Source organism: Nymphalis io, chromosome 25 (assembly GCF_905147045.1).
Source record: "Nymphalis io chromosome 25, ilAglIoxx1.1, whole genome shotgun sequence".
Taxonomy (NCBI): Eukaryota; Metazoa; Arthropoda; class Insecta; order Lepidoptera; family Nymphalidae; genus Nymphalis; species Nymphalis io.
In genome coordinates, this window is record NC_065912.1 from 871,574 (window position 1) to 885,383 (window position 13,810).

Sequence of the window (13,810 nt, forward strand, 5' to 3'; positions counted from 1 at the left end):
GGAATGTAATAATTAGCTATACGAATTCAAATTAGGAAATCGATTATTAAATCCAACTCATTAGGAGCCAAAATACAAACAACTAGTACAATTAAATATGATATTTGATTGAATTGTAATCTAATTGTAGGAGGAATTAGTGTTTTTTTTTCATATATCGGATAAAATGACGTATAGCGGTAGCTGTTATGTTACTGGCATAATAATAATATAAATATAAGTGGAACGGAAAGTTTTTAATTATTCCTACATATTACATAAAATTGTGCAATAGCAATTAGTTAGATATGCAGATCAAACGAAACTTTTTACTTATTAAAGTTATAGAAATATATTAAAAAAGACCTAGGGTACCTAACAACCCCCCACCCTATACTCCAGGCGTAAACTAGTAAATAAAAACAACAATTCAAGAATTTCAATAATATTTATTTAAATCGGTAAACATTTTAACAGATGCTATATATTTTTATTTATTAATTCCTTGACGATAATACAAAGCGGTAAGTCATTTTATTACGACAAATTTTATTTATTTTACTTAATATAATATACGGTTATCTTAACTTATGCTTAATCGATGTTATGTAGGATTAAGTAAATTAAAAATAAGATATTACTCAAGGACGGAATTCGTCGAGATTTTCACAGTAATTATTCCGTTAACATTTAAAAATGGAAAAAAAATCGTACAATTTGCTTAAACGGAATACATTCAAACGTTATCGAGCTTAGTTTTTTTTTTATTATTGGCGTACCACTTGACCACAATTATGCCTAATAGTAAGTACTGATGGAGTCTGCCAATTTCTCATGCCTTCAACCGGTACCAATCGGCAATCATGTACTGCTTAGGAAGCACAGACGTCAGAAGGACGTACAATAATTGTCATTGCCTATTCGCATGGGAAATGCCAAACGCTTCGAGTGTTTTAATTCATACAAAAAAGGAATACTTCATTCATCCTACTTAAAAACAGGAAACAAATCGGTTGGAGTCAAAATAATCTTTTCTTTCCTTTTAATATCTGAATATCAATTTTGATTGCTTGTCTATTGAAATGTTTGTTTTAACATCGAACTATTATATCTATATGCCACTTGATTTAATGTTTCTAGATATTCATATTAATTAATTAGATATAAATGTATTTATGACATGGCAGTGTATTTAGTAGAATAAAGGGCTTTTAATAATATATTAATTTATATTATATTTTTAAAAAGATAAAAAAAAAGTTAATTGTCGGTGCTATTTAATAAATTATAAGATACATTCAAACATTAACAACGAATAATAAAATAAATGATAAATTAGAATATGTCATAAATATATAATAATAATATTCCCGGTTTTAAGGAAGCAAACATTGCTATATTTACATATTAATTAACTATTATAGAGATGAAACTATGCTACTTTTAAAATTCATTATTAATATAATAGAACATACTGTTATAAAATATACTTACGTTTCGATTCGAAGTTTTGAGTTCTTTTTTTAAACAAGGTACATTTTTTCCGCACCAAATAGTCGACGCGAATTTAAAAAAATCTTATTAATTTTTTCTACATGGCGACATTGAAACTTACGTCACACCATACATTTTACGCTGGTGAGACCGCTAGTTTCAAAATATTAACTCTTCTAATTTCAAATAACATTTAACTCACGTTTATTTCAAATGTGACTCAAACACATGCTAATTTTATTCATTCACTTTAAGTAATATGGTTTCTTCGTGAAAGAAAATGTAATTTCGGCTTATAAAGGTCCGAAGTGTCGTATCTTTGGACTTTATTACGTTTTATTTTTCCATTCGGTGTCTGCGGTGTAGTTTGCAAGTTCTGTTCATAGTTTTCAACAGATTTGTCGCTTGACGGACTGTTCGGCAAAACTGAAAACAGATTATCATCAATTGTGATAAAAGATAAACATTTCGTCGAACATATATCTCGAAATTGAAATTGTTAAATACATAAAAATCTGCTCAAATAAGATATATTTAAATAATTAATATATTTAATTGAATGTAGGTATATCAAAAAATATTAACCAATGTATATAAAATTTCTTTGATTATTTTTTCCTTATGACGCATCGTTTAAGAATAAAAAAAGCGTTTATCAAAATGGCGACTATAATTTGAATTACAACCCCCTAACATTTCCTAATTAAAAAGTATTTTTATTGAATGACCTCAATTTTGATTTTACTGGGCTTCGAGAGTTTGTTTTTCAGGACCCTCATTATATCATATACCATATATATGTACATATATCCATGGAATATAGACATTGTAATAAAATTCCTTAAAAACAAAGTTTAAACTTACTAGATCTTTTAAGCCGAGGAAGACCAACCCTTCTGGCTTTGCCCAGATATTTAGAACGAGTATTATTTACGATTTTGTTAGAAATTTCTTCGTTCTCTGTAAAAATAAATGTAATAATTTATATCGTATAATTTTTATTATATATTATACGTTATTTTAATTTACACGTTTTTTTAACAGGAAAGAAAAGTAAAATTTCGGTACTTGTTAATGTTTCTAAAATGAGGACAGTAAACTTTGAAACTAGTCCAGAAATTTACAAAACAGTTGTAAGTTTTGACTTTGGACAGGTATAATTTAATTCACGGTAATAGTAGATCCCGTGGCGCTCCACGTTAAGACGAAAAGGGTACCGCTGGTTTTTAGTGGGTATTCCGATGTTCGGGGCGCACTCGGCGCTTGGACACCGGAGAGCCCCACAAACCCCCCCCCCACCGTGGGGGAAACGCGTAACGCGTTTTTCCCGCATTAAAAAAAATGTTTAATTTAATTGTATAATCTATTTATGACAAACTAACAGTTGTCTCGCAATTGAACTGCTGGGTAATAATGATTAACTTCTAACTGATGCTATGTCTGATTCATTTTATTTAGCCATTTGCGCAGATGTCATGGTGGCCTCCCTTAGAAGCATAAGGTGAACGTATCAAGAGTGATACTTCTCATCTCATCGTCCTAAGGGACGCCAGCGAGCAGAAACGCAATAGTCGAAGAACTTATCACCGGGTTGCTACTTAGTACTTAGCATCTTTTTCACATACATTAACTTTTATTGGCCCCACCCGAGTTTGAACCCATTAAGAGCCATTAAGTAACACCCAACATCCTGCTTGAGTAACCGCTTGGGGAATAATAAACAACAAACTCATTTCGAAATTAAAACAAAACACTCACCCTGTGTAGTCGACGATATTTGATCCGAACTCAATTTTCTTATTTTATTAGGCGTAAGTACCTGTCTGTTGTTGTTAACTGTTGTTTCAACATCACTCATTTTACGTTTCAAATTATTTTCGCATTCACTATCAATGTTTGAATCTGTTAAATAATCTATTCTTGGCATTTTATTCGGCGAGGCGTCGACAACGTTGCCAAGTATGATTTCCAGTATTTCTTGTCGAGACGTTTTGTTCACCATCTCTTCTAATTTAGCGTCATAATCGCTCGATAATTCAAACGAACATTCCGATTTATCCGGACTGAATACGTGAGACTTGAAACTTTCATAATCGTTAGTTGTCTCGTAATCAGCGTCTATGGGTAGAGATATTTCGCTCGATATATTCACATTTTTAATAACATTTCTCGTTTTCGACAATTTCAAATGACCGTTCCTATGATAGTTCACTATTTCGTATTCGCCAAAGTTTTCCGACATTTCCCGAAGTATGTTCTCCTCATAGGTGTCGCAATTGATCAAATATATTTTGTTACTGATCGAAGATTTAATATTGTAAGCCTTCAAAAACTTTTCGAATCTAGCTCTTTCTATTTCAGCGTTGTATTTTTCATGTTCAGCGAAATAATGAAACTTATTTTCATAGTCAATGTTCGGCTCCTCTTTTTCATTATTTGTATTTCCCATACTTATTTTTTTGTATTCTAATGTTTCAGCTCCTTTTTTATTCGTTTCCTCGATTTCCTCGGGTTCCGACAGTTCTTCAGCTATAACAGTAATTTCGAAAAGTTCACCTCGATGCTTATCAAGTCGCAGCTCACGTTTATCTTTCTTAGATGTTAAATTTTTTTCAGTAGCCGAAGATTGAGACTCAGCTTTAGTGCTCGCGTTTAAGCTGTTACTTCCTACATCAGTGTTCATTGCGTTACTATCATTTATTTTATCAATGTTTTCTGATAACACCAATTGTACATTATCTTCATCCACGTTTGCTGCATTGTGTTTCACGTTAATAAAAGCATTTTTTTCAACTTCAACACTGGCATCGTTTAAAACGTTTAATAGTTGCTTACTCGTGTAGTGCGATGCTGGAACATTTTCATGCATCGACACATTGTTAATATTTTCATTACTCTGTACAAGTAATTCTTGCTTATGTGCCGTGTTCGTAACACAAGCAAATTCTAACTCCGGTCCAGGAATACTTGAATAAACTTGGCTTAAGCTCGGCCTCACATTAGCTTGGAATTCTAAAAGCAGTGCAGCTTCTTGATTCATCCGCTTTTGTTCTTCGTCTAAAAATTTTCGCATTTTCATTAACCGTTTAGCTTCCTCTAAATTAGCTGCAAACTTAGGTTTTTTAATAGTTACATCGGGAACAAATGGTAACCTCGGTGGCGATACAACGGGCTGCTCTAAATGGCTATCTATCCTAACGACCGGTTTCTGTTGAAGAGATTCTTTAATTTTCGTTCCATGCTCGTAAACAATATTCTCCTTGTCACTGGGACTTGTTGATTCTCCACTTGTAGTAGAAGTACTCTCAGATTTCGAACTACTTTTGCTTTCCTTTTTAGCTTCTGTTGTTTTTGAACCCGAGGGATGGCTCGAACCTTTCGAGGAAGAACTACCATCATTAGAATCCCTGTCTGTTGAACGTCGGTTTGGATTACCTCTACCAGATAGACTGTAATGATCATCCGTATCCTTTTTGCTCTTTTTATTTTTGTCCTTGTCGTCATTTTTATTTTTGCTACTACTTTTGTCGCTTTTGCTGCTACCGCTACTACTTTTTCTGTCTTTGTCAGATCGATGTGAACTTGATTTTGACTCTTTAGGTTTGTCCATAGAATTTTTGAAGGAACTTTTATCTTTATCTTTTTGATTTGATGATGACGACGAGGACGTCTTCTTTTCATCGGAATGCTTGCTAGAATGTCTATGGCTTGAACTGGAGCTTCGATGAGATTTTGAATCTTTATGACTTGATTTGTGGGAGCTTCTATGCCTCGACGATTCTCTACTATCTTTTTTATCGCTTCTATCGCGAGATCGCTCTTTATCACTGGATTTAGACTTACTTTCTTCTTTCGTTGATTTACTTTTGTCATGTTTGCTACTGTCTCGAGAACTTGAATGTTTAGAGTCCGACTTTTTATCTCTGCTACTCGAATGTTTATAATAATCTCTCGAACGGTGAGAACTTTTGTGGCTACTCTTCTTTTCATCTGATTTTCGATCCTTTTTAGAATCCTCTGAATTCTGTTCGTTTTCTACTGCTTTATTTTCTTGATTAATTTTGCTGTTGGCATCACTTTCGTAATCGATGTGTAGAATGTTACTATTTGAACTATCTTCATATAGAGGTGTATTGAAATGGTTTATGTTTACTTGGTTATTAAACTGATAGGCCAAATTTGTTTCGGTATCTTTCTTTTCAGGTTTGACATCATCGCAAATGTTTTCAGGAGACTTGGCATCTATTGTAAATTTAAACGAATTGGGTTCTTTTTTATCATCTTCTTTGTTTTCACTTAAATCGTTTTCGAATGCTTGTTGAGCATCACATGAGTTTTCGTTATTAAAGTTCCTTATAGGTGTCAAAGGCGACATATTCCTACGGAGTGAAGAATCAGAGCTCGAATCGTCATCATCACTATTTATTGGTTTGAAGTATTGTTCTTTTTCGTCTTTACTTATATCATCTGGTAACGGAATGTCCGTGGATAATATTGGTTCTTTAGGCAGTTCTATTTTCTCCAATTCAACTTTGAGCGGGCTGTTTTCGGGCGGTGGTATATTTTCGGGCTTAATTTCCTCTGAAGGCAAAGGTATATTACTCTTATCTATGTCTGTATTCGGCTCGTTGCTTGGTAGCTGGATATTCTCTGCTTTTTCATCTTGAACTGTCTCAGGAGCAACGTTGTTTTCTTTGCTGTCGGTTGTTAACTTTTCTTCATCTACGTCCATTTTACTTTCGCTAGGTATATCATCCAGTTCCATTGTTTCATTTTTATCATCATTACTTTTAACGGAACCCGGGCTAACTGCTTCCAGGTCAGTGGGCAGTAGGTCATCGACCTTGCCATTAGAAGTTTCAGCAGTAACGGATTTTTTTCTTGCAATCCCTAAATAATTGTAAACCAAATCTTCAACTTTTGGAATGAAAACAGATGCTACTTTCGGATTGACTACTTGATCCACTATTCTTTCCACACCTTGTTCTAAGTAATTGCCACTGAAAATTAGTAAAACGAAAATATTTTAAACCTAAAAATAATTGTTACTATTTTTTTTTTCATATTAAAGAAATATTTTTTATTTCAAAACTAAATTTTAAACAGTAACAGTAACAGCCTGTTAATGTCCCACTGCTGGGCTTAGGCCTCCTCTCCCTTTTGAGGAGAAGGTTTGGAGCTTATTCCACCACGCTGCTCCATTGCGGGTTGGTAGAATACACATGTGGCATAATTTCAATGAAATTAGACACATGCAGGTTTCCTCACGATGTTTTCCTTCACCGTCAAGCACGAGATGAATTATAAACACAAATTAAGCAGATGAAAATTCAGTGGCACTTCATCACTAGGTCATCTCGGCTTATAAATAATAATATTTATAACTATAAAATTATTATAAAAGATAACTACTGCACAAAATTGAAGAAAACATTATAAATATTCATTAAATTAAAATGACTAGGAATCAATATTATAATTTTATCTTAAACAAATAAACCTCTTTAAGATTTGTCAAAATAAAGTGGATTAATAAAACTAGTCGTATAATATCAACTTTAATATAGGAATTTATAAAAGTTGCAATAATCAGATAAAAGAATATCATTTAAAAAACATAACAACTCACTCCAGTATATGCTTCCTGAGTTTTTCTCTCAATTGGTTCTTATTAAGATCTGGCTGCCAGGCCTGCCTTGACAGGAACGTAGAAACAGAGTTCTCAACTCTTTGCCGCAAGTTCTGGTACGCAGGCCTGGTGTCTACATCTGCGATGCAGTCCTTACGAAACTGTAGATATTTTTTTTCATTAAAGTAAACGAAATACCATTCTTTCTCTCTTGAGGAAGAGGTTTGGAGTTTATTTTAGCATGCTGCTCCAATGAGATTTCATTTCAAACATCAGATCCAACACAACTTTTTCTTTCACGAGCACAAGATTATAAACACAAAATTAAACATATATAAGTTTAATAGGTAACCTTCAGGTAAGATTAATGTTTTCTAGTCACTGGGACAACCAACTTTGTCAATTCATTAATTTACTTATTTATTTTAAAACACATTATTTATTATAATGTATAATTTATATTCATTTTGATATATTGATTTAATTAAATTAGTTTTTGGGTTTACTTTTATTTGAATTAAAAAAGTGGTTTATTTAATTAATGATATATATATATATATTTATTTTGTAATAAAAAACTACTGACTAATGACCAAAATTAATATATTTTTTTTTATATATAGAATAGGAAGGCGGAAAAGCATATAGGCCACCTAATGGTAAGTGGTCACCAACGCCCTTAGACATTGGCGTTTTAAGAAATGTCAACCGTCGCTTACATAGTCAATGCAGCACCAACTTTGGAAACTAAGATATGTCCCTTGTGCCTGTAATTACGCTGGCTCACTCACCCTTCAAACCGGAACACAACAATATCAAGTACTGCTGTTTTGCGGTCGAATATCTGACCAGTGGGTGGTACCTACCCAGACGAGCTTGCACAAAGCCCTACCACAAGTAAATATACATATATATATATATGTATATTTACTAATCTTTAAACCAATCTTCAATCAATGAGACAACATTAACATAAGACAATGGAATTAAAAATGAGCCAGCTATTTTATATTCCACAAGTCATGTTATCAGGAAAGTTATGTTATCATTAGAAATATTTTCCTTTAAATTGATATAGAAAATATTCTAGTATACAATTGCTACATTTTTAAAATAATTTTATTCCAAATAAATTCAGTAACAGTTATTATTAAAAAAATTGAAAAATAATGGAGCATGAAATAGTTTATTCTCATATTTTTAGTGTCAATCTGTTGACATATTTAAATCGAGAGATATATTAATATTATTAATTTACAAAATACTATTTTAAAAGTACCTACAAAGTATGAGGTGATTACCATCTATAGAAGAAATAAGTTTTTAATATCTTATAACCTAAAAGTCAACTGTTTTAAAAAATGTTTTGGTTTATACATTAAATAAATGCATCTCATTTAAATATGCTATATTCCGACAACAGAAGTGCATGAAAATTGTGATTTTAATTTGTTAAATGGTTTTTAAATTAAGGTTTTCTTTTTTCCAAATGTTTAAATTTTGGGATACTAAACTTTCTTTTTTTTAATCTTTATGCAACTATTACGCTTAATTATTAATAATGAAAGTAAACTCTACTACCAGTTCGGTAAAAATACCCGATAAGAACTGGGAAAGAAAATTGGTGGGATTTTTTTTCAATTTTCAAATTAACAAAGAAATAGTCAGGAGAAATCAATAATCAAGTATTTATAAGCTTAGTTAAAGAGATATTTAGATTTCAAGACTTTGGAGTATCGATAATTTACATTTATATGGGATCTGTTGTGCCAATTTAAGTAAATGAAGAATTTGGCGAATGTATATATACATAACACACCAGTAGCTCTGAAAATATAACATTGATATTATTTTTGTTTTCTTTAACAGTAACAAGAATGTTTAATTCTATTAGATCATTTGTACTTTAAGTTAAATTTGTAATTTTTGACTTTGTTAAGAATCCTAAAAAAACATGATATTATAATACAAAACAAAGGAGACAGGATAAAATAATAAGTAGAAATATGTAGGTGCTAATTTTTTCTTACCAATATTAAAATGAAGATATTTGAGAAGCAAAATGGCCATCTTTAGAGGACAACTATTTGTTACATTGTTATGGCATTACAAATAAATGTTTTATTTCTAAACGAAAAGTAAATAAATAGTTGTAAAGAAAACTATCATATGTTATATCTCTATCAATAAATAATTAAATTCAGTCGCGTTTCTAAAACTCAACACTCAAGTCAAGTAAAACAGTAAGTGTATATTAGATTGGTATCAATGTATAACAAGTCGATATTTTCGTCGCAAACCTTTTAAAAATAAATGGTATGATTTAGCCATGTATTGTGTATGAGTATTTCTTACCTGATCAAAAATTCCTTTAGATTTTAATTCATACACTAATTGATCGACTAAACGAGGGTCACCGGGCATATATTGTAAATGAGCCATTTTTATTTTACTAAACAAAACATAAGGCTTCTCTTATTCTTTTAAATATTATCCCTAATAATATTAATCCCTATCCTATTGATCCGATTAAAATAATTCTCTACACTTGAAAAAATCAAAATACTTTTTGACAATCAATTCCACACTTTGTACTTTTGGTTGTTGTAGTTCTGACTTAGAATGTGCATCCTAATTTTTCTTTGATTTTAAATTATATTAGGAAACAGATGATTATGCATTGATTCAATATAAAACTAGCACATTTGAGACGTAAATTATTAATTTTTAATTATATATTATTTTTAGTTTAGTTAACAATACACGGTTTTTGAACGTTTTTTTTTTGTAATATTGCCATATTAAGTTTTTGTTTAAAATTAAATTTAAAAAAACCTGCTTTGAATATTATATTTAGATTACGACTTATATTTATGAACGCATAACACATACTATAATTTCAAAATTCTATAAAACTTTAATATATAGTTTCATTTAATTGAAATATGTAATTCCATTGTTAAATGTAATATTGACTGTTGGGATATGGCAATAAAATGTTTAATGCCAACATAATTTAAATTTTAAACTTCGTTAACGAAAACGCTTATTTTTCTATTAAGTTTGTCTTGTAAAGTGTAATCATGAAAGTAAATTGTAGTGAAAATGAAAGTCATTATAAATTATATGAAGCATTAGCTAAAAGAGAAAAATTGGAACAAAAAGCTTTGGGTAAGTTAAGTATTTACTATATAAACCGAACAGTTGTAGAAGGTTTATCTGTTTTGACATTTGCGTGTTGTTATTGTTGTACATAAAATAGTTGGCTAACCAATTGCTTAAAAAACCATATAACCTGAACAAATAACTATTATTCTTATTATAAAATGAATAAATTAACGTCTTATAGTATAAAAGAAATTCACAAGTCGTTCCGTGATAAACTTTTAACACCAACAAGTTTTATTGATTTGTCTATTCAACGTGTAAAGCAGACGAGAGATTTAAACGCTTTTATTGTTTTAACGGATGAAATAGCCGAAAACCATGCAATTGAAAGTGAAAAACGGATATATATTGAAAAGAAAAGCTTACCCTTGGACGGCATTGCAATCGCTATAAAAGATAACTTTTGTACTAAAAATATACATACAACCTGCGCTTCGAATATGTTAAAAAAATTTGTACCCACATACAATGCAACAGTTTATTCTCGACTCATCAATTCTGGCGCGTGTCTTATTGGAAAATCGAATTTAGACGAATTTGCAATGGGTTCAGGTACCGTAGATTCAATTTTCGGTCCCACTCGCAATCCATGGTGTAACAGTGAAGATTGGAGAATATCAGGCGGTAGTTCAGGAGGCAGTGCTGTAGCTGTGGCAACTGGTGCTTGTGTAGCTGGCATAGGTTCTGACACAGGTGGATCAACTAGAAATCCTGCTGCTTTATGTGGAGTTGTTGGTCTTAAACCTACTTATGGCTTAGTTTCAAGATATGGACTTATACCTTTAGTTAATTCTATGGATGTGCCGGGTATTTTAGCAAGGAGCATTGACGATTTGACCATGATATTGAATTGTGTAGCTGGACCTGATAAATTAGACTCGACAACCATAAAGAAACCATTTAAACCTGTTAAAATTGATGATAATATTGATATGTCTAAAATTAAAATTGGTATACCAAGTGAGTATTATTGTGAAGGTATGAGTGAAGATGTGTTAGACGTATGGAGATGCGTTACAGATATGTTAGAGAAAGAAAAATGTCAAATCAGTAGAGTTTCGTTACCCCATACATCAGTCTCAATCGCTGTGTATTCAATATTGAACCAGTGTGAAGTAGCGAGTAATATGGCAAGGTATGATGGATTAGAATATGGATTAAGGGCAGCCGAAGATTATTCCACAGAAGAGTTGTATGCTTCAACACGGTCAGAAGGATTTAATAATGTTGTTAGATCCAGGATATTTGCTGGTAATTACTTTTTATTGACAAGAAATTATGAAAAATATTTTCTAAAAGCTTTAAAGTTGAGAAGATTAATAGCAGATGATTTCAATCAAGTTTTCAATGGAGATAACTCAGTAGAGTTACTTTTGACACCAACAACATTATCGGAAGCTCCTTTATATAAAGATTTTACCTCAACACATAACAGAGATCAATGTGCCTTACAAGATTATTGCACACAACCTGCTAATATGGCTGGGATACCAGCCATTTCGATACCAATCAGATTATCAAAGAATAATATGCCTTTATCTATACAGCTAATGGGGCCATCTTTATGCGAGGAAATAATGTTAAATGTAGCCAAGAAAATTGAAAGTTTAGTTGACTTTCCAAATTTAAAAATGTAATTTATGATTATAATGAGTATTATTATATGAGAAGTGTGTTGTAAATAAATTTTTGTGTTAGAAAAGTTGTTATTTTTATTTATATACATAATTCAAGAAGTGTATGAAGTAACAATATATTACATATATATTATATTATCTTTAAAAAAATATATATCGAACTTTGTGTTATTGGTTTTTTAATTTGTACTATTTTCTGGCAGCAATAAATCAACTTTATTATTTAGTAACACAGGCTACATTTTATTTATCTTTGTAAATAGCTTTTATTTTTACCAATTATTTGGAATCCGGTCTATCGTTTCATTTCTTGATTTAGTTAAATGTATTCAAGTGCAATAATCACTTTTGCAAACTGAAAACAAAAACAATTCCAGTAGTTATAGGCCTATATACTTTTGTGTTGTGCTAATATTTAAAAAATATATTTTAAATCAACTTGTGGTTCATTTCAATACAAATAGTACATATGGGCTATGGCATAGTACTTTGGGGTAAAACTATATAATTTGAATTGAATTTTTATTCAAAAAGCAGAGTTTCTGGCCTGTTCTTCTTGGTAATAACTTATTTCCAAGCAATCGGAGCTAGTCTTAATTTCCATTGAATCTTATAACATGGTTAAAAATTGCTTATAAAATACTACTTAAATAAATAATTTTTCATTTTATAATTGTAATAAAATATAATTTTTTTTAGCATCTCTTACGTCAGATGTATTGAAAAATCTGAACATAAACATCGAAAAATTACCACAGAAATCTCAAAACATACTAGGACATGTTGCTGAAAGTCAATCGGTTTTGGGAATAGAAAATTTAGATGCAGTGTCGATATCCCTGCATCGTTCAAGAGAGATATCAGACAAACTCGCTGATGAATATGAAATACTCAAACTGAAACAGAAGAATGCTAAATTTCAAGCGAAAATTAACCGTAACAATAGATCAATAGAAGAACTACGCAAAGAATTGGAGTCGTCTAGAATCTCCTTGGCTAGTCAGAATCCGAATCCTGAGAACACACATGATCACATAAAGCAATTGAAACAGAAATTGGTGTCATATGAAGAGAACTATGAAAAGGCTAAGGTAAAAATCTTCTTTATAATATGTGCGCAAATGGTTTATGAAATTCCAAGTTTTACAAATATTTGCTTAGCTATTGTAATTGTAAGTAATATATAAAATAATCGGTTATTTGATGACTAATAAATAGTTCAAGTAAATGTCCAGCTGAACAGCTGAACAAAGGCATCTCTATCTTCTCGTGGATAAAGTTTGGCTGGAGCTTATTTCACCACCCTGCTCCTAATATTCAGTTTCCATTATGTATGTAATGTACTTAAAATTCCAGAGTAAATATGCGGTTCTAGCTGTACCAGAAGCGATTTTACCGAAATCTCTTACATCTCAAGTGACGTCACTTCTCGCCCTTCAAGAAGAAGCCTCGGCCTTGAAGCAGAGAGCTGATGACTTCTTACTAATGAAAGAAGCAAGAGATACATTTAGTAGGTTGAGAAGATGAACAAAAAAAAAACCGTTTTATTTACTACATACAATAAAATGTTAGAGAAAAATATATAAATAAGGTTTTTGACAACCCAAGTAGGTATTTCCTATTAGCTTAACGTTTGTTTATTTATACTAAATTGATTTTTTGTTAAATAAAACGATCGCTTATTAATACATACCGTTTACGAATATCATTTTGGCGCCCAAAGTGGGACTTTGGGCGCCAAAATGATATTTCATTTCGATTTGCATGAACGTGTTTGATTTATTTTAAGTATTGTAACTTAATCATTTTCGTTTTTTGGATTGAAGGTGAGTGAGCTAGTGTAATTATCCGTTCAAATAGCCTGCCTTTTTAATATTAATAATATATAACAATGCTAACAAAA

At 31.2% G+C, this 13,810-nt stretch overlaps 3 protein-coding genes across 4 annotated transcripts; 2 read left to right on the forward strand and 1 right to left on the reverse strand.

Annotated features, from left to right (window-relative positions):
• Window positions 1-412: 412 nt before the first annotated feature.
• On the reverse strand, window positions 413-9,786 carry LOC126778079 (biorientation of chromosomes in cell division protein 1-like 1). Of its 2 annotated transcripts, XM_050501438.1 has the most exons (5): window positions 9,458-9,786; window positions 7,103-7,263; window positions 3,232-6,473; window positions 2,338-2,433; window positions 413-1,899 (listed from the first exon to the last, which is right to left on the reverse strand). In XM_050501438.1, exons 1-5 carry the CDS (start codon window positions 9,542-9,544, stop codon window positions 1,724-1,726), a joined length of 3,762 nt encoding a protein of 1,253 aa, XP_050357395.1. In that variant the 5' UTR covers window positions 9,545-9,786; the 3' UTR covers window positions 413-1,723. The 2 variants fall into 2 exon arrangements, with proteins under 2 accessions (XP_050357395.1, XP_050357396.1); XM_050501439.1 differs by lacking the exon at window positions 2,338-2,433.
• A 322-nt stretch (window positions 9,787-10,108) lies between these two features.
• On the forward strand, window positions 10,109-13,748 carry LOC126778291 (uncharacterized). Its single transcript, XM_050501787.1, has 3 exons — window positions 10,109-10,273; window positions 12,607-12,998; window positions 13,264-13,748. The coding sequence occupies exons 1-3, from the start codon at window positions 10,186-10,188 to the stop codon at window positions 13,432-13,434; spliced, it is 651 nt and encodes a 216-aa protein (XP_050357744.1). The 5' UTR covers window positions 10,109-10,185; the 3' UTR covers window positions 13,435-13,748.
• Window positions 10,374-11,935, forward strand: LOC126778174 (glutamyl-tRNA(Gln) amidotransferase subunit A, mitochondrial-like). Its single transcript, XM_050501625.1, has one exon. The coding sequence runs from the start codon at window positions 10,429-10,431 to the stop codon at window positions 11,905-11,907; it is 1,479 nt and encodes a 492-aa protein (XP_050357582.1). The 5' UTR covers window positions 10,374-10,428; the 3' UTR covers window positions 11,908-11,935.
• Window positions 13,749-13,810: the final 62 nt, after the last annotated feature.

Coding starts and splice junctions, on each gene's coding strand:
- LOC126778291 (XM_050501787.1), top strand. CDS start 10,186: ATGAAAGTAAATTGTAGTGAAAATGAAAGTCATTATAAATTATATGAA. Junction 10,274..12,606: donor ATTGGAACAAAAAGCTTTGG/GTAAGTTAAGTA, acceptor AATTTTTTTTAG/CATCTCTTACGTCAGATGTA. Junction 12,999..13,263: donor AGAACTATGAAAAGGCTAAG/GTAAAAATCTTC, acceptor TTAAAATTCCAG/AGTAAATATGCGGTTCTAGC.
- LOC126778079 (XM_050501438.1), bottom strand. CDS start 9,544: ATGGCTCATTTACAATATATGCCCGGTGACCCTCGTTTAGTCGATCAA. Junction 7,264..9,457: donor CTAAAGGAATTTTTGATCAG/GTAAGAAATACT, acceptor AAATATCTACAG/TTTCGTAAGGACTGCATCGC. Junction 2,434..3,231: donor AATATCGTCGACTACACAGG/GTGAGTGTTTTG, acceptor TTATTTTTACAG/AGAACGAAGAAATTTCTAAC.
- LOC126778174 (XM_050501625.1), top strand. CDS start 10,429: ATGAATAAATTAACGTCTTATAGTATAAAAGAAATTCACAAGTCGTTC.